The sequence below is a fragment of the Ziziphus jujuba genome, chromosome 10 (genome assembly GCF_031755915.1).
Source record: "Ziziphus jujuba cultivar Dongzao chromosome 10, ASM3175591v1".
Taxonomy (NCBI): Eukaryota; Viridiplantae; Streptophyta; class Magnoliopsida; order Rosales; family Rhamnaceae; genus Ziziphus; species Ziziphus jujuba.
Genome location: NC_083388.1, coordinates 28,556,422 through 28,575,679, shown reverse-complemented (window position 1 = coordinate 28,575,679; position 19,258 = coordinate 28,556,422). Strand labels below are relative to the sequence as shown.

Below are 19,258 nucleotides of genomic sequence, written 5' to 3'. Positions count from 1 at the left end.
GGAATCTCCCAGAATGAAGATTCGTGTACGGCTCTGATTCATGAGCCCGCAATTCTCTCAGATCGACCTCAAATGGGCTATTTGTTGACTTCCATTCGCCTTTCTTTACAGGCCCAAATCCACTGTATATGAACTTTGAAAGGGGAAAATCATTCTATTTGCATTTTGCAGTACCATCTTCCAGTAAAGGAAAGTGTGAATAGAGAGTGTTGAGAGGTTTTTTATTTTTATTTTTATTTTTTCATATATATATATATATATTTTTTTTTTTTTTATAAATAATAGAGTGGATAGAGGTTTTTTTTTTTTTTTTTATGCCCCCAGGCATCCCCTACCTTCCAAAACTTGAACCCAGCGTCTACTGATCGGGCTGTGGTGTGCTAACCATTGAACTGGCACGCGAGTCTATCGAGTGAATAGAGTTGTCAAAGACATTTTTGTAAACTCAGTGCTTTGTCTATTTATTTTATTTGTTTATTAATGACAAGCTAGCAAAGCATTTGAGACTATCAAAAAGATTAAAAGAAACTATATTCTGATGTGATCTCTTATTTTTTTAAGATCTGTTATTGCAATTTGATTTTTGTTTTGTATATAAACATTACTATAAAACCTTAATACCTAGTTCTAAGAACTTATGATTATCACAGTTAAATGCATACATCCATGCTACACCCCCCCCCCCCCCCCCCCCCCAAAAAAAAAAAAAAGAAAGAAAAAGAAAAAGCGAACCTCGAATGAATGTGTAAACCATGTATCCCCCTCTTTTCCTTTTCCTAATTTAATCTCAATGGTGGAAAACATTTATGTATATATTATGCGGAAAGATAACCAGTTTTATATAATTCGCACCAAAGCAGTCGATTTCAATAAAACTTCCAACTCTCCTTAATTAACCAATAGAAAAATAGCACAATTTATCAATTAAATCCATAATAGGTATTTTAGTTAAACTGAAACACTGTGAACCACATGAATAATTCTTTCAAAGCAACAATTATTAAATTGGTCCCTGTTGAAGAGTTAAATTTGTAAGCAAAGCTGCGATGTTGACCTCTGCCTTTAATTAGCTTCAATTAGTCATGTCTAATGTAATATAGTGCAATTCATGTCTAGCAACCTCCTATGATAAAAACATAATTACATAATCAGTTTTAATTTTTTTAATTTATTCTACTTTGTCAATATTCAGAAATAGTAATTAAAATTTCCGGAGACCTTGTCATGGTTGTTAATTAGTTTCATTTAATAGTCAAATATTGATAAATATACCTTTTTTTTTTTTTTAAATGCGGAAATTAATATATATTATAAAGCTTGTTGCTTTTTCAAACCCATCAACTTATAATGAGACCCAGACACTTAATGAGGTTGAACAAACAACACGTACCTAGGACATACGCAATTTGGGTGGTTTTCAATTTAGTGGTGACAATGCTCTTGATATGGACTTGCAAATATGAGCTTCTAGAGCGATCTGGTTTGTGCTGTGTGTGTGTGTGTGTGTGATGTAGGTGGCTTTGGATTTTATGGCATCCTGTGTCTGGGCCTAGCTCTTATTTTCTTCTTCACTCTATAAATCCATCGCCAATTTAACGTTTCTCTACTAGTTATCCAATTACAAGGTTTCCTCTAATTCCTACTACTATTTCGAAACAACATATTCAAATATGTTAATTTGTCTTTTTAGGACAAAAATGTTTGTTAATTCGTCTGTTTTAACATATTAGGACCATAACAAGAAATTAACTAAAGTTATTTATTTATTTTTTTGAAAGCAATTAAATCATATATATAGCGAGGTTACTACATAGAAATATATACTAAATTTTCCTATCTAAGATCTTGGACAAAGATTTTAGGTTAAAATGTACTTTTGTACTTTTTAATTTTATCTGGTTTTATTAAAGAGCTGTAAAATAAATTTTTTGACAATTGATATTCTCTATTTTTAATTCTATTATATTTTGATAGAAATTGGTTAAAAACAAATCATGTGCCACTCACATGAACCTTAAAAATGATTTTTTGATTTTTCTTTCAATTTTTTTAAAATTAAATTTTAAAAAAAAATTGTTAAAACACCTAAATTCTAAACGCACCATTTTATAACTCAACCCAAATGTGCTTGCTCCACTTATCATTATACGATTCTCCATTACATACCCTAATATTTTATTTTTCAAATTAGTCTAATAATATTTAAACTTTACTCAAAACTTGGTCGTCATGATCTCCACCTCCTTGTTCCATGATCTGAACAGTCTCTTTGGCAGTTTCATCAAGGCTGATGCACTTGTACCACTTTGCACAAAACAAGTAAATCACGAAATCAAAAGCCGTCAAAACCGCGATCAAGAAGTAGAACCTGTCCATGTGACCCGTATTTAGATCATCGGGGATCCAACCAGGTTTATGCCCTCTAGCCGTAATCCCCATCACCATATTAACCAACAAACTGCTCACATAATTACCAAGGGAAATGGAAGCCATGCAGAGCGAGCTTCCAAAGCTTTTTATACCGTCAGGAGCTTGTCCATTGAAGAACTCCAGCTGACCCACATACATGAACACCTCAGAAGCTCCAACAAGAACGTACTGTGGAATTTGCCAGAATATGCTCAAGGAGCTAACTTTCTCATTTGGGACTACATGTCTCAGCCTTTCAACTTCTGTTATTCCCGCCGCAAGCATCGCTAACATTCCGATGATTAGCCCGATTCCCATTCTCTGAAGCTCGCTTAAGCCTTTGGGAGTCCCACTTAGTCTTCCAGCTAAAGGAATCAGGACTTGCCTATAAATTCCAGTGCATACAAGCACGCTGCAAATGTCGAAAGCAGACATGCTTGCAGCCGGGAGGTGGAAATTGCCGAAATCAGAGTTCATTACATCTCCTTGTTCGACAAACAGGGAAGCCATCTGGGTGAACACCACCGAGTAAATTATAGTGCAAAGCCAAATGGGTAGCATTTTCATCACGCATTTTGCTTCCTCAACTTGAGTCACGGTGCATAGTCTCCACGGATCGTTTGGGCCGTACAGATCACTCTGTGTTATGGTTGCTGCTTTGTCCATAAACCTGATCATCCAATTAAATTAAATAAATTAATTGTGCAATTTGATATGTAGATACACACACACGCGCGCGTATGTACATGCACTTACAAGAATTCGTTGCTGTGAAGAATCTTTCTGCTTCCTTTGATGGCAGATTCTGTTCCTTCCACTTCGTACAGAGCATCTGCAGCCGCAGGAGCAAGTTTCCATTTCCTACCAGCTGCGACGAATACCTGAGCAACACGTGGCAAAGGGTTGCCACAAGGCTCTACATAGCGATACTTTGGCGTTCCGAACAGAAAGGAGACCAGGGCTATAATAGCAGAGCCCAGTGACACCAAGAACCCCAAGGTCCATTCTCCCCTATTCTCGTAATAAACCAATACGGTGTTGGAGAAAAATGACCCAACGTTGAGTGCCAAATAGAAATAGCAGAAGAATGCTGATTTCGATTTCTTTTCTTTAGGATTTGACTCATCAAATTGGTCCGCACCGAACGTCGCTATGGTGGGTTGGTGTCCACCATATCCAAATGCTATTAAATAGATGGATAAGTAGAAAATAGCCACGCCTATGGATGACGTAGGCAAGCAATCTTCTACTCCATCACCACAGCCCGACGGTTTGATTAAGAATAGCCAAGACGAAAGAGACAACAGGCCCAGTCCCTATATGTTATTCACCATTATTGTGTATATATATATATATATATTATTAATTTATTAGTTGGCTCATAATTAATTATTAATTTATATATATATTTATATATTACAAAAATATGGTAATATGGTAATTAATTACCAGTACAAAGACCAGCTGGAAGACAGCGCAGGTTAGATAGCGACCCCAATATGAATCACTGAGGAATGCTCCAATCAGAGAGCACAAATAAACAGTCCCAGTCCATTTGCTCACACTATTTGCAGCGTTGGCATTTTCTTGGTCAAGAACTCTTGTTAAGAACAAAACCAAGTTCACGCCCACACCAAAGAAAGCTAGTGTTGCCAGGCCTTGATTCACTACAATTCCCAAAATTATTGATATTAATTAAAGTAGACCCAATTTCAAGAATTCTATGAAAACGAGACACTGGGATTTGGTACTCACATAGCAGGAGACTTGCGAATTTCCATCCTCCTAAGCTCTTTCCTGTAAGGGATCCTCTAGTTGTAGGACTTGTCACCTTCTTCAATTCATTTTCATCGCAGTTTCTTTCCAAAACTTGGGATTCTCTAGTAGTGCTCTTAATTTCTTCTCTTACCTGTTTTTCGTTTATGAATATATATATATATATATACATATATATGACGAAATCAAGCTAACATATAACAAATATAATCATACATAATTGGAATATATGACAGCATAACAGAAAATGAAGCAAGATCCATAAAGCAGGCATAGCAACACATAGAGTCTGCTTCGTCCCAAAGTCCAAAGTATGTAGCATATATGACCAATTTTGACAAGTTTAATTTACTGAATTTCGTTCAGTTGTGCTTTCACTAACCTTAAGCGCAGCGTCATTGGCGCAGTTGAATGAATCCATAGTGGCCATTGAAGATTTCTTCTGTGGAGGAACATCAAAATTAATTACGTATATGCATATACATAGTGAATTGCTAGTGTTTAAGTAACGAATATAATTAATATTCTACGTGCTGGATATAAAATATATATATATATATATTTTTGTATAATGCAAAATTGTCATAATTCCAATTATACAATAAGAGTATAATAGGACAACTGAAGTTACTTCATGCTTCCATGAAAGTCGAAATAATAAAAACGAAAATAACCAAATTAAATATATATATCATGAAATTTTGCTAGCAGATCCGTTATAAAGAGAGGGAAAAAGCAACGTGTTGATGACCTACCGCAATCGAATGGAAGAGAAATGAGCTAGTTGGAAGTAAGAAAATGAAGAATGTGAAAAGGTTTAGAAGAACCAAGATGATAAAAGACACAGAGAAAGAGTAGGGCGTAAGAGTTCAATATATAAAAAATGGGGAGTGGGGAAAGAAGAGGAGTCATTTTCAAACTACCTTTATCCTTGTACATGTATATATATAAAGAAAATTTTGATGGAAAATAGAAGAAATTGAAATTGGTGGCATAGGGACAAGGAGAGGTGATCAGCTCAATTTAGACGAGCCTGTGCCACTTGGTCCTTTCTTTCACGGATGGTGTTGCTTTTTTGCACGTCTAATTGACATATGCATATGTATATATATATGGATCAAGATTCTCCTTATGTAAGCTGTATCTAAGCTTTTGAGGATCTAGTTATATGTGGCAGCTACTATATAAGTGGCCAAGATTTATCTTTTCTTTATGCTATTATAGTTCTTAATTTCTCTCGCACTTTGTTTTGAATTTTCAACAAGAGACAGCAGCCCATGATAATCTCACCTCAATTTCACCTTTTAATTTTTATTAATCTTTTAATTAAGAATTTAATATATTACAACACTCAGCATATACAACAGTGTTTGATCAGAATTTTGGGAGAGAAAGTCGTATCCTTTTTTTTTTTTTTTTTTTTTGATAATAGAAAGTCGTATCCTATTGTTTTGCCATTATATAGTGAAGATTATTTTTGCCAGCCATATTCAATAATTTTTTCAACACTTTTTTTCCTGAAATTTTTTAATTTGCTTGATTAAATCCTATACCACAAAAAAAGAAAAAAAAAGAAAAAAAAAGAAAAAAAGAAAAAGGGAAAACGCATTCCAGGTGAAATTTAACAATATAATACCCTCAAGAAAACCATATTTATGAATGATCGCGTAAGTGATACAAATGTAAAGACAAAATAATATCAAATACCATCTGATTGTAAATAAAAACGATACCTCATACTATGAATGAACCAATATATATATATATATATATATTTAATTATCTCTCTATTTGCTGGCTTGGATATATTTTAAAATAAAAGTATTAATAAAGTCAAAGGTGATTAGCTAGGTAGCTACACATGGTGAAAGTGCCGACAATATACGATCACAAATAAATAAATAAATAAAACATGGGAATTATATATTTATGTTATGGAAAAGAATTTACCTTTTACGAAACTTGGTGACAGAGAAAGTAACTTGTTCAGGAATTTTGCCAGATTCTGGCGATGGAGAAGAGGTGGTATCTATATTGAGAAGGTACAAAGCAGATGACCGGGAAATCGCTCGACTCTCCGGAAAACCAGAAAAGCTATTAAACCCTTTTGTCATTTACGGTGGGGGAAATGCACTAGTACTGAAATGGATGGAATTGACTATAGAATATATATATATATATATATATATATAGTTTTGTTATTCTAATTAAAACTCTCAAAGTAGATCTAGTAGACCTCGAGAAAGTGAAACCTTGTTGAGCTGAACAAATATCATATTCAAAAAATATCTCTAATGGAATGAATCAAGAATCGAATTAAGTAGTGGGTGGAGAAGATGAGAGAAGGTATAATAAGCTTAATTATAAGCAATGCGTAAAAATGAGATCGTTATGAAATTGAAAGCAGATGATCATGAGTTCATTTAGGAATATATATAAAAATTGGGAAATGAAAGAGAGTCAGTGATATATCACATTATCAGCCTTCTGTTACGTAACAAACTCCTGCTAAACCTCCAACTCTTTCTCATCTCACTCGCACCGCCACCTAACGTTATTCTTTTATTCAAATTCTATACAACATGCATGACCGCATGACCCATTAATACTATTTCACCTCCAAAACTCTTATTTTATTTTGAAAATGATATTTATTATTAGAATAATGCTATAGTTACCTTTTAATTTACCAATTTATTTATCAAAAATATACGTATTATTATTTGATTAGTTAAAATATTAATATAATCTAAAAATAAAAAAGTAAATTGTTAAAAAGATAAGTATTACTAAATATAAACTAATCAAATAATAATACATATACTTTTAACGGATATATTGTATTCTAACTAATATTTATAATATTATTGTTTATAACTATTAATGACTAATCATCAGTATAACCATATATTATTTGGTAATCTAAAAAATGTTGACTTTTTGATTTTAAATATAAAAAATTAATTCTCCTTGTTTTTGTTTCAGAAAAAAACTTTAATAAGGATATTTAAACATATCTAATTAATATTTCTTATCTTAACATGTATGCTATCATTGACCATAACTATTAATAACAAACAGTAAAACTTTTGCATTTATTATAAATTTTATTTATTTTTGTTTTTAGGTGAAACGGGGATAAAACCAAAATAGGTAAAAATTTCTATGGAGAAACAAACCTGCAATATGGTCAAAAAGCAAGCAGATCAACGCCAGCTACTGGGAAAATCCAAAGGGGAATTAAAGAAGGAGAACCAAACCTCCAATATAGTCAAAAAAGCAACACCGGGACCGACTCTGCTAGGAAAATCCAAAAGGTAGACCGTGGCTAATGCACAACTATTAATTGGCGGCATTTAATTCTTTTATATGATACTAACGGAAAAATAAATCCTCCAATACCGTCCAATTAAATCAGTACTTGGCATGTATGCCTCACTGTATCTCCTGTCAAATTTTCTAACGCTAATTAGTTAATTAATTAGAAATATATATATACATAAACATGTCAATAATTAGATTTGTGTTATTGAAAGTTATATATAATTGATATATATATATAGAGAGAAATATTCTACTCAATCAAATATAATATATGAGCAATCAAATATAATTTACCGACGTGGTCCAACAGAAAATGACTGCATATACATACAGCGGTTTTGCTTAACGAATTTGTCGAAAGCGTAACAAGTTCCACTAATATATACATCTTGAAATCCAATTAAGGTCCGTCAATTCTATTAGCCGTACATTTCTTAATTATTTATTTATTTTGTCATCACATCTCTATTAAAGAAAACAACATTAACAAAATATTGGAGAGACAAACAGTTGGAATATTATCTTTTTTTGGTGAAATAAATTTTTATTGCTTTTATACATTGATTTAAGATGCTGATAATCAGATGATGACAAACTAGTAATGAACTGTATATATATATATTTTTTGTGGGTATTGTTACTGCAAATAAATAACTAAGGGTTCGTATTGGCAACTCCTTAATTAAGCTTGATCAGAAACTCCTCAAATAAACCTAATTATATTATAACCAGAGGTACTTTTCAAATCTGTTAGTTTAAATTGAGTGTTTTCTCTACAAACTTGCAAGTTGCAACTAATAAATAAAGGTGTGATCGGTAGCAATTCGCTCTATGTATGTGTTAAAACAAAATAATATGCATACGCGATGTATTAACAGATTTTTATTTTTATTTTTTTGTCATAATTTGTTTTATATTTGATAGCACATACATTGGTTTTATAAAACAAATTCGTTGTGATATATTAGAAATACTTAATTTATGTATACAGTTCCAAAAGTTTAACGTGACATGAGTAGTATTTTAATTAGTTTAATTAAGGAAGTTATATGGATATAAAAAAGCACCTTAAATTAACGTATAAATGTCTTTAATTGTATATATCTTAAACAAATTGAGGTATTTAGTTTAGGGAATGTGATAACCTTATGCCTAAATTTAGAAAAGGCCACTTCAAGTTTGTTCTAACAAAGTCTCTTTCTCTCTACTAGAATTTTGTTTCTCTTTTTTATTCATTCCTGGTTTGTAGTTTTGTTTTGCAGCGACTATACCTAATATATATGTTAATCAGTTTCAGTTCTTCAAATGTCCTCCCTCCAAATACAAAAGCAAAAGCTACCAGTTTCATTCCATAGGGAAAAAAATAATAATAATTAAAAAAAAAAAAAAAAAACCACTGATTTACCAGAACTCTTCTCTTTTATACAATAAAGTATCTGCCCCATGCTACACACATCTTCATTCACCTTCCATAAATTTTGCTTCATCCTAGATTTCTCATCAATTAATTCTCTGATTATATATCCATCAGCAATATAGGCATTTTTTTTTTCCCCGTTCTTCTTTCTGATTGCAGTAATATATATTATGGATCATGATGATGCATCAAGCATGATTTCAAGTCCGAAATTAATGATGAACAATAATATTGCAGCGGCTGCAGAAACTTCGGATTCAAACGACACCATTTATGCAAACATCCATCAAAACAAGCGTGCAAGATTGGACGCCAACGCCGAGTCCTCATTTGGGAAATTCAAAGGTGTTGTGCCACAGCAGAATGGGCATTGGGGAGCTCAGATTTACGCGAACCACCAGAGGATTTGGCTCGGCACCTTCAAATCGGAGACGACAGCAGCAATGGCTTATGATAGTGCCGCCATCAAGCTGCGAAGTGGTGACACACATAGGAATTTCCCATGGACAAGCCTTACCCTTCAAGAGCCTTATTTCCAAAACCATTACTCCACGGAAGCTATTCTCAACATGATCAAGGACGGTTCTTATCCCTCTAAATTCGCGGACTTTGTCATGAGGACTCAATCTAAGAGCAAGCAAATCGATATAAGTGTCAACAAAGTGAAGGTTCATGGGGACACACAGTACATGTGCAAGCAGCTGTTCCAGAAGGAATTGACACCCAGCGATGTTGGAAAACTGAATAGGCTAGTGATTCCCAAGAAATATGCGGTCAAGTATTTCCCATATATTTGTGAAAATTTGGATGAGAATATGGTTCTGGATGACATAGAGCTAGTATTCTATGACAAGCTCATGAGGACATGGAAATTTCGCTACTGCTATTGGAGAAGCAGCCAGAGTTTCGTGTTCACGAGGGGTTGGAATCGATTTGTGAAGGAAAAGAATTTGAAGGCAAATGATGTTGTCACGTTTTACACGTGCGAGTCCAATAATGATCATACTGGGGACAAAAAAGCTGGCCAAGCATTTTGCTTAATCGATGTTAGCCATAATCATAGCAATATTAATAATGTTGGGGATGATCATCGTGATCATAACATTCATGAAAGCAACAAATGTTTTGAGGAGGAAGATGAGGAGGAGGAGGAAGAGGTGGAGAATCATGTGGGATTAATGTTGGGGCATAAATTTGGAGGAAACAGCTGCATCAAATTTGACAGTAAAGCTGCTGCTGGTGATCTTCAATGTAAATACAAGGAAGCAGCTGCTGTACAGGTTTCTAATGAGGAGGATAAAGGGTTTAGGCTATTTGGTGTACGGATCAACTGATTTTTATTTACTTTATTAATCGACTGTAGCATTATTCAATTCATTGCAATTAAATTCAATTCAAGTTTCTTATTTTATTTTGTTTTTCCTTCTCTGTTGGATTTTTCTGTTTTTCAATTAAGACTACACTTGCTTTCTCGGAGGGAGCTATAAAGCTAGCCTCTCTCGGATGTGTATGATAGTTCACATGCATTAGTTTGGAGTTGATTGCTTAGTCTTAAGGTTGTTAAATATTTATTATTGGATCTATTTAAAATATCAAGTATTGATTAATTTCTTTCTTGTTTTCTTGTTTGTTTTCTAATTGGTTTTGAGTAATCCAAAATTATTTATTTATTTATTTGGGTCAAAACCGATCTACAATAGAGATATTGGAAAGAGTAATAGTTTCCATAAAAAAATATAGAAATATTTGTCCCCTTATGCATTTGTTTGGTAATTAATCGACAATCCAAATAATATTACGTAAATATTTAACAAACTATGTACAGTGCCAGCTGCTACAAGACTCAGTCAGTTGGCAGAGTTCTGTTTGTTGATTTCTGTTGTGAACTCAAATTGATAATTATTGACTAACTGGATAATGATGAATACTAATAGTAATTGGTCTTTTATTTTATTTATTATTATTATTATTATTTTTTTGGTGAAAAGTTGGTAGTTGGTCTTCAATTAATCAACATGTATACTATATTATTCAGTAGAAAGATCAAAATTCTTTCAGAGAATCCAATCTTGAGATTCTTTAAGGAATCGACTGGTTGTGGATACAAATATTAATTTGACAAATTTGAAAACAGGGGATTTATCAATGTTATATCATTTCAAATGTCCCATTAAGCTGTTGAAAACCACAAGAACTCATTATGCATGACTTATCTCTAAAATTAAATTTCAACAAACATACAAAAAAAAATTAAACAGTACGTCATAGATATGAACATGCATATATATATATATATTAATTTTAATATGTGGGAATGCTTATGAAGAGTAGTAATATATGTATATAAGTGGAAAAGCTTGATTTGAATTAAAATAGTAATATATGTATATAAGTGGAAAAGCTTGATTTGAATAAAAATAGTAATATATGTATATAAGTGGAAAAGCTTGATTTGAATAAAAATATGATAAGGACAGGTCCATACATGTTACATACTGTGCATTACTGGCTTAACGAATCAAATGTGATAAAACGTCTTATTCTAAGTTATGTTATTAGTAGATAAGCTGTCTCCCACCCATGACCTACTTCATATATATTTGACTTCATTTGTGGACTCATATTTTCTGAATTGAATTAATAAAATGCATATATGCATGGTCTTCCACCTTATTCAGATCACTCCTTCTCTAGTCTCTTCCGTTCTCTCTCTCTCTCTCTCTCTCTCTATCTATATATATATATATACCATCTACAGTGCTGTCCTTGATCAAACCTCTTTGCACCACAAAATATCTTCTAAACTAAAAACATATTATACAAACTTTATAAAGGTCATGTATGTATATTTAGCATAGAACAGATCTTGAATGGATAGGGGACTCTGGAACTAAATAATAAAACTCTTTTAAATTAAAAAAAGGAGTTAATGAATATCTAAATCCATATACCATATTAATTCTAATATATATATATATATATATATATTAGAACACATAATATGTGCCTAATTAGCGACTCCAAATCTTTATAGAGCTACTAGAACTGCCTGTCCCAAAACGCATATTGGCCAAAGCACGCCATGTAGACAGATCAGCTGGAAACGAGATGTAAGGCAACCAACGTATCGTACAAGTTCACCTATTTTACTTTGTATTTTCAGTATCAATATTAACATAGCTATAGGACGTTATATATACATATATTATATTAATTATTAAAATCTCACCTGTTGAAGGATAGGAAAATTCTACCATATACGATAAAATGCAGATGCTATGTATTTGTCCTCGAATTATATGCAGTCAGAAGTTAATTTATGATGGAATTACTCCTCTTGTTAGAATAATTTTTAGCTTGGAACCCTATAAATGTGATATCATGATCTTTTTGAATTTATATTTCTCTCCCGATTGGGAAAATAGGTACATTGAGAGATTAAACTTGCTTAGGAAGGAGCTAGATCTAGCTGTGAGTACAGACTACAAAGAATCAAAGCAAAACAGTACTGCTATAGCAACGAAATGTCAATATAGTTATTTTTTTTAAGCATATAAATAATTAATATGATTTAAATATAGACTGCAAAAGCTGAGGACATCGTGTTTATAATGTGCCTTGACTTTTTTCTTTTTTCTTTTTATTTTTTATTTTGTGCAAATATGACAACAAAAAAGTAATTATGATGAAGAGGGTCATATTCATTTTGGACCTTCGAAAATTTATCAGCCGGTGGGACATGCATACGCTAGCTAAAAGCCGCGACGTTTTATTTGGTTTTTACAGCTTTAAGAATTAAACAAAATAATTTTAACAATTTATAAACGAATTAATCAGAGTGTTTAATTTGTGGTAGAGTACTAAAAAGAATTTACATTAATGGCCTCCCAAATCTTAATCAGAGTGGGAAATATTTCAGTTGATGATTAAGCTTTATTTTAGAATATGGTTATAGAGTTATATTAGTTGCCGAGTAGTCCTTATGTAGTTATATTTAGATAACAACTTTACTCAAGTTAAATTAACCTTAAAAAACTCCGACCCAAAAAGAATTTAACCTTGATAAACAATATCATTCTGAACCCACTTGCAAAATCTAGTACAAATATAATTAAAGATTGAAAAATTTTATATAAGGCATAATTTATTTATAAAGACCATTTAAGGTAAATGGTAAGGCAAAAGATAAGGACGTGTCTAGCTAGCTAGCTGATCATTGGACCGACCAAAATTAGGCACTACACCTTTTTTTTTTATGAACAATAGGCACTCCCCCTTAACAACAACAACAACAACCAAAAAGGAGGGAAAAAAAAAAAAAAAAGTTCATGGTGTTAACTTAGTGGTATATACAATGCCATTGCAAAATACCTATTTCTGAATATTTATATATCTTTTTTCTTCCATTTTTTTTTTTTGGCACAATTTGATTGAAATGTTACGAAGTTATATCACTACCATACCCTACTATAATTTTATTTTATTTTGTCTTAGCATGATAAGGGGAAAAGAAGGTTTAGTAATCATACATAATATGAACAATACTCCAAGCGAGAAATCTGAAAGGTTGACTATGAAATAGTTTCTCATGTGATACTTATCCAATTTGAAGTGACAAATTGAGGACCCAAGAGGAAGGTGGGTTGCACTGTGTGCTGAAAGTGCATGTGCATGTTTTGGGCACCACCATTCACTGCTTCCCCTCGACAAAACAAAACAAACAGGCAATTCGTACACGGGTCACTTAACCCTTCTCTGCTTGTGTTAGAGATTCGTTTGCCACTCTACCAACATTTTTTGGTAAAATGTATGGTTTATAATAAAATTGCATATTTGGTATGAATATGAACTCCATTGTCCATTCAGTCATGGCATTCTGTCTTATCGTTTATCAACAAAAAAAAAAAAAAGCATTCGATCTTATCATCTTAAAATTAATAATAAAAGGGGCCTCCTTATTCCTATATTTTAAAGGCCCAGTAGCATGATTCATTGGGTTTTTAGGGCATTGACGGTGGCTTTGGGCCTTTGTTTTTTTGTTTTTTGTGGTATTGTAAAAAGAAGCTCCCAAATGTTTATTTTGTTATTAAAACCTAAAAAGATTTGTTGGGCCTACACAGTTTCAGGTTGAGCCCATGACCAAGCCGGAGTCCCAAGCCGGCCCTGCCATTCACAGTTTACAATTCGCACCCAACTGGCCACCTATAACCGGGACACCAAACTCTTTCTCCACTTAAAACTCTCTGAGCTGCAAGGCCGAGGGGTTTTTCTTAGTTCATGGGCGTTATGATCCAAACATAAAGCATAAAACTTTCCAAGTGCTTTTTTTTTTTCCGATCTGAGCTTTTGCTTCTTCGATACTTCCTAAGCGCCTTTGCAGCCCCTATAAGACCCAAATTGTTGTTTTCATCGACAGCTTCACATCTTTTCAGCACCCTTTTCAGTTTCACACACTCTCGCTCTCTCTCTTTCTCACTCTCTCTTTTCTATAGGGAAGGAATAAAAAACATTAGCTGAGTAACCTCCCCTTTTTCCTCTCGAGCTTCTATCACCGCTTCTGCTTTCCGCATTGGCGCTTCTTATAGCAGAAATGTAAGAAATTTGTATTCCTCTTTGTTACCCATTCTTTTTTCCTGTTTTTCAAGCTGAGTTTTTGTGCGTCAAATGTTATGTGTTAGAGGTTTTAGTATTTACCGATAGATGTGCTTCACTGTTTCTGTAACCTGCTTGGGCTTTATAAGGAATGGGTACATTATATATGCTATGGTATTTGGTAATGAATCTTAGACTGGTTTACTGTTGTTTTTTAATTTCTGTTTTGCATATCGCTTAATTGACAGATTCGTGGGTTTTTAACTACTGGTTCAGGGTTTAGGTTAATCACCCGTCTGGCGTTATTATTTTGGTTTGACGGTTATGGTATTTCTGGGTTTAGCTTCATCTGTGGATTTTACTATCTTTAGTTATGGTTATGGGTTAGCTTAATTTCGTAGATTTCTTGGTTCGTTTAGTGGTCTTCTTCTAGAATTTTAGGTGCTTGGGGCCTAGTAAAGGCTTCCAGCGGTTTGAATTGTTTCTACCATGTTGCAAGTCACGATTTTTGACGATGATTTGGCAATACGATATTTGAGACTTGGATGTGACTTTTGGAAGAAGAATTGAATAAATATTGTGAACTAGATGGGAAGCCTTATTTGCTGCTATTGCATGAGATTATATACCTATATGTTTATCGTGACTATGACTTCTATGTTCTGTCATGACTTCCTTTCCGATAAAAAAAAAAAAGCTTATGTTTAAGTATTATTTCTACACTTTGTCTATTTTGGATAACTGAATTGCGTGCGATATAGTAATATTGTGCTAAATTTACAGGAAAAAAAGGGGTAAATATGGCAGGGCGTTTAATATTGTTTTATGAATTTTGATATGCTTATACTTTAAACATATCTTTGTGGAGTTTAGCTCTGATTTCTATGTGTCATATAGATCTCAGTTCTCCTCAGTGAGATTACATTTATTTAAGATGGCAACAAAAGCAGCCTCTGGCCTGCAAATGGCAGCAGCAAGACCTTGCATTTCCAATTCTCGTAGTGCTTTCAAAGTAGGTGCTGCAGTGCTTCGTGGCAGTTCTAAAGTGTCATCATGGGCCAAGCTCTCTAGCGCCTGTCATGTATCTTCTATACAGTCTTTCCAACGGAGCTTTACATCATCTTCTGTTAAATTTGATAAGTTTCTCACGAAGGCAGTGGCTGAAGCTAGTGAAAAGAAGCATGTTCCCGGGTTGCCCATTGATCTTAAAGGTTAGTATTTTTTTCCAATTTCTTTTCACGGTTTACACCTATTTCCCCCGCATTTCACTTCTTTTTATGAAGCTGAATGGCATTTTTTTTTTTTTTTTTTTCCCCTTTTGCCTCCTAGTAACGGAAAGCTCATAACATGGCAACTTGTCTTTTAATTTCATCTCACCTACAATGTATGCCTTCTGGATTAAGTAGGCCAGTGCCGATTAGCCAATTTGATAATTTCTTATGTGTACGATTTTAACTAAATTTAGCTGTGCCTTTTGTAGGTAAGAGGGCATTTGTTGCTGGTGTAGCCGATGACAATGGATATGGTTGGGCAATTGCAAAATCTCTTGCTGCTGCTGGAGCTGAAATTCTTGTTGGCACATGGGTTCCTGTAAGTAAATTTTCGTTGTATAGGAGGTTGTGTATTTTTGTTTGTCCTTTTTTTTAAAATAATAATAATAATAATAATAATAATAATAATAAAAGAATATTTCTCTAATTCTTTGAAATAGGACATTTATTGATTTGGAAACTTTTTTCTCTTTAGGCTTTGAACATTTTTGAATCCAGCTTACGCCGTGGAAAGTTTGATGAATCACGAGTGTAAGATGTTAGAGCTGATTTTGATTGTTTTTAGCTGGGTAATATTGATGGTAGCTTGTGATAATGAATTGTGTGATACTTCAGGTTGCCTGATGGTTCCTTAATGGAGATTACAAAAGTATATCCCCTAGATGCAGTTTTTGACACCCTTGAGGACGTACCTGAAGATGTAATGTCGAGATATTCAGTTTACATTAAAAATATTATGGTGGTTTAAGTATGTACTCAATGTGTTTTGATGTTATTTGATGCAGGTAAAATCAAATAAACGTTATGCTGGATCCAGTAATTGGACTGTTGCGGTAGACACTTCTAGCAGTCTTAATATACATTCATTGAGAAGAACTTTAGTCTTTATTGGAGTTCCTGAGAAAGTTTACCTATGTTAGTTAACGAAATTTTGATATTGTCCTTTCTTTCTCAAAACTGTCTTGCAGGAAGTTGTTGAATCTGTGAAGAAGGATTTTGGCAGCATTGATATCCTAGTGCACTCTCTTGCAAATGGACCGGAGGTAAATCATTCTTGCATGGGAGTGTTTATGCACAATTTCGACACATAACCAGCTAGTAATTTCTTAATAGGTAACTAAGCCTTTGCTTGAGACATCCAGGAAAGGATATCTTGCAGCTTTATCCGCATCAAGTTACTCCTACATTTCTCTGCTCAAGCATTTCCTCCCAATAATCAATCCAGGCATACTCCCCTATTCAATCAAAATGCTTCTTTCTCTTTCTTAATGTCCTTACTCTTTGCAATTATATTACAGTTAGTGTGGAAAGAATGTATTTTATTTTTAAAATTTGCATTTGCTGTTATAGGCGGTTCTTCAATTTCTCTTACATACATTGCTTCCGAGAGGATCATTCCTGGGTATTTTATTTTATTCATGATCTGCCTTCTAGTTAGTTTTTCAGATTCACTTCTCATAACATGACAAATTTTCTTGAATAATTATTCACAGATATGGTGGAGGTATGAGCTCCGCAAAAGCTGCTCTTGAGAGCGATACACGGGTTAGCTCTTTAGTCTTTTCCACGCTTTTGTGCTCAAAGCCTGCATACTCCATATGTGGAAGTAGACTAGATGAGTATTTGTAATTGTTTCAATGGTGATTTATTCAGGTGCTTGCTTTTGAAGCCGGTAGAAAACAGAGAGTTAGAGTCAACACAATATCTGCTGGTACCTTGTCACCCCATCTACTGATTCATGTTTCATATTTCCGTTCTAAAATATTCAGTTTATTCGTTCCTTTCTTGCCATCATCACCATATGCTCCTGTTATTATCCTAGGTCCACTGAGAAGCCGTGCTGCAAAGGCAATAGGATTCATTGATATGATGATTGACTATTCATTAGCCAATGCACCTCTGCAAAAGGAACTATCTGCAGGTGATATTATTTTTGTCTTTTGATTGACTCACGCTTCAGTTTTAAGCTACCTGGACTTTTCAGTTGCTTTATTTATTATAAGCACTGATAATCATCTAACTACTAAAACAGAGGAAGTGGGGAACACGGCTGCTTTCTTGGCATCACCTTTGGCTTCTGCCATCACAGGTGCTGTTGTGTACGTCGACAATGGACTGAATGCAATGGGTGTCGGTGTTGACAGTCCAATATTCAAGGACCTAGACATTCCAAAGGATAACCACCATAAATGAAGTAAGTGGTTGAGTATTAAGGCCAAGCTTGAATGTCTGAATTTGCAAAGAAGTATTGCCAGTTTTCTGCTCTCTTTATATTAGGATGGCATGGGCAGTGGCCGCCATTTTTTTTTTTTTTTTTTTTTGGACTTTTCCGGAGAATTTTAATTTTGTCTGTAGGGATTGTAATTTCTTCTAGAACTTTAAATAAAAAAAAAAAATGATCGTAGTTTACAGTTGAATACTGATTAATTTAGTCGACTGAATATGTTGGACGAGATTCCAAACTAACGTAAAGAATCTAAGTGTTAGCCGACAGACCTCTCTCGGATAGCCTCGACACTCGGGTCATTTGACCTTCTGGGATATGGATTGATATTTTTCGCATTTTACACCTCTATTTTGTGAAAATTAAAAACCAACAACTAAAGTCACTGGGTTACCAAGCGATTTAGCAGTGTGCGCGTGGAGAAAAGGGGGCTTTTCACGTAGAAATAGAAATTGGGATCACCATTTGCCACGGTGTTGCAAGGTCCCAGAATGCTTCTTCGTCTATGGCCTGTTCGTTTGCATCTGCAAACTTTCCTCGCTTTCCTCACTCCTTGTAGGAGATGGAAATGTGGAACTGCAGCTCGAGAGGCACACACCCTCAAATCCAACTCAGGGCAACGACTCGCATCAGCTCGCTTCTGTCTTTGAGCGGTGGCTTCGGAGGCGGAGTTAAATTTATATTTTGTTTTCTAATTATAGAAACAATAATAATAATAAGAGTCGAATTATAAAACTGTTATTTTAGTTGGTGACGGTGCGTGTTAGTTCTTCTCGTTTTTTCGTTACTTCGGTTGTGCATTTGTTATCAAAAATTAGGGAGGGAAAATTCGTTCGTCTTATTTATTTATTTATTTTTCCTTGGTAACATAACCTTTGCCGTAACTCTCTTGTTTCACACTCTAGTTTCGCACCCTATCTCGTTTCACTTTCTCCCTGTTTCTTGTTTTTTCTTGCTTAATTTCTTGGTATCCAAACTGTGAATTTTGGCCAAAAATGCTGCGTAAATTTGAGAGAGAAACAAACTTACCAGTAACCGCTGTTGGGAAATTGGGTCATCGAAACTACAGGATCACGAAAAAGATTCATTGCTTCGTACGTTTAAAGAAGATGACAAAACTGTGCTTACTGTTGATTTTAACAAATCTGATCCCTTGTTTGCGTCTGGTGGATTCGGTAAAGCTAATTTCCTATAATTTCTTTCTACATTTTCTACTTTTGCGAAAGATATATAAAAGATTGAATT

General features: G+C 33.9%; 3 protein-coding genes across 5 annotated transcripts; 2 read left to right on the top strand and 1 right to left on the bottom strand.

The window, feature by feature from the left end:
- Positions 1-2,104: 2,104 nt before the first annotated feature.
- Positions 2,105-6,292, bottom strand: LOC107412657 (protein NRT1/ PTR FAMILY 7.1). 3 transcript variants are annotated; one of them, XM_048467975.2, is made up of 6 exons: positions 6,136-6,292; positions 4,568-4,627; positions 4,165-4,318; positions 3,859-4,076; positions 3,166-3,725; positions 2,105-3,079 (listed from the first exon to the last, which is right to left on the bottom strand). In XM_048467975.2, exons 2-6 carry the CDS (start codon positions 4,613-4,615, stop codon positions 2,203-2,205), a joined length of 1,857 nt encoding a protein of 618 aa, XP_048323932.1. In that variant the 5' UTR covers positions 4,616-4,627; positions 6,136-6,292; the 3' UTR covers positions 2,105-2,202. The 3 variants fall into 3 exon arrangements, with proteins under 3 accessions (XP_048323932.1, XP_048323930.1, XP_048323931.1); XM_048467973.2 differs by lacking the exon at positions 6,136-6,292 and adding an exon at positions 4,941-5,064; XM_048467974.2 differs by lacking the exon at positions 6,136-6,292 and adding an exon at positions 4,941-5,056 and having other exon boundaries at positions 4,568-4,624.
- A 2,852-nt stretch (positions 6,293-9,144) lies between these two features.
- LOC107412643 (AP2/ERF and B3 domain-containing transcription factor At1g50680) lies at positions 9,145-10,260 on the top strand. Its single transcript, XM_016020456.3, has one exon. It carries the CDS (start codon positions 9,145-9,147, stop codon positions 10,258-10,260), a length of 1,116 nt encoding a protein of 371 aa, XP_015875942.3.
- Positions 10,261-14,160: 3,900 nt separating this feature from the next.
- LOC107412646 (enoyl-[acyl-carrier-protein] reductase [NADH] 1, chloroplastic) lies at positions 14,161-18,206 on the top strand. The gene is made up of 13 exons (XM_016020459.4): positions 14,161-14,518; positions 15,416-15,729; positions 15,999-16,108; positions 16,265-16,320; positions 16,405-16,489; positions 16,575-16,622; positions 16,758-16,832; positions 16,903-17,014; positions 17,140-17,191; positions 17,283-17,334; positions 17,443-17,500; positions 17,612-17,710; positions 17,822-18,206. The coding sequence occupies exons 2-13, from the start codon at positions 15,453-15,455 to the stop codon at positions 17,980-17,982; spliced, it is 1,185 nt and encodes a 394-aa protein (XP_015875945.2). The 5' UTR covers positions 14,161-14,518; positions 15,416-15,452; the 3' UTR covers positions 17,983-18,206.
- The last annotated feature ends 1,052 nt before the right edge of the window (positions 18,207-19,258 follow it).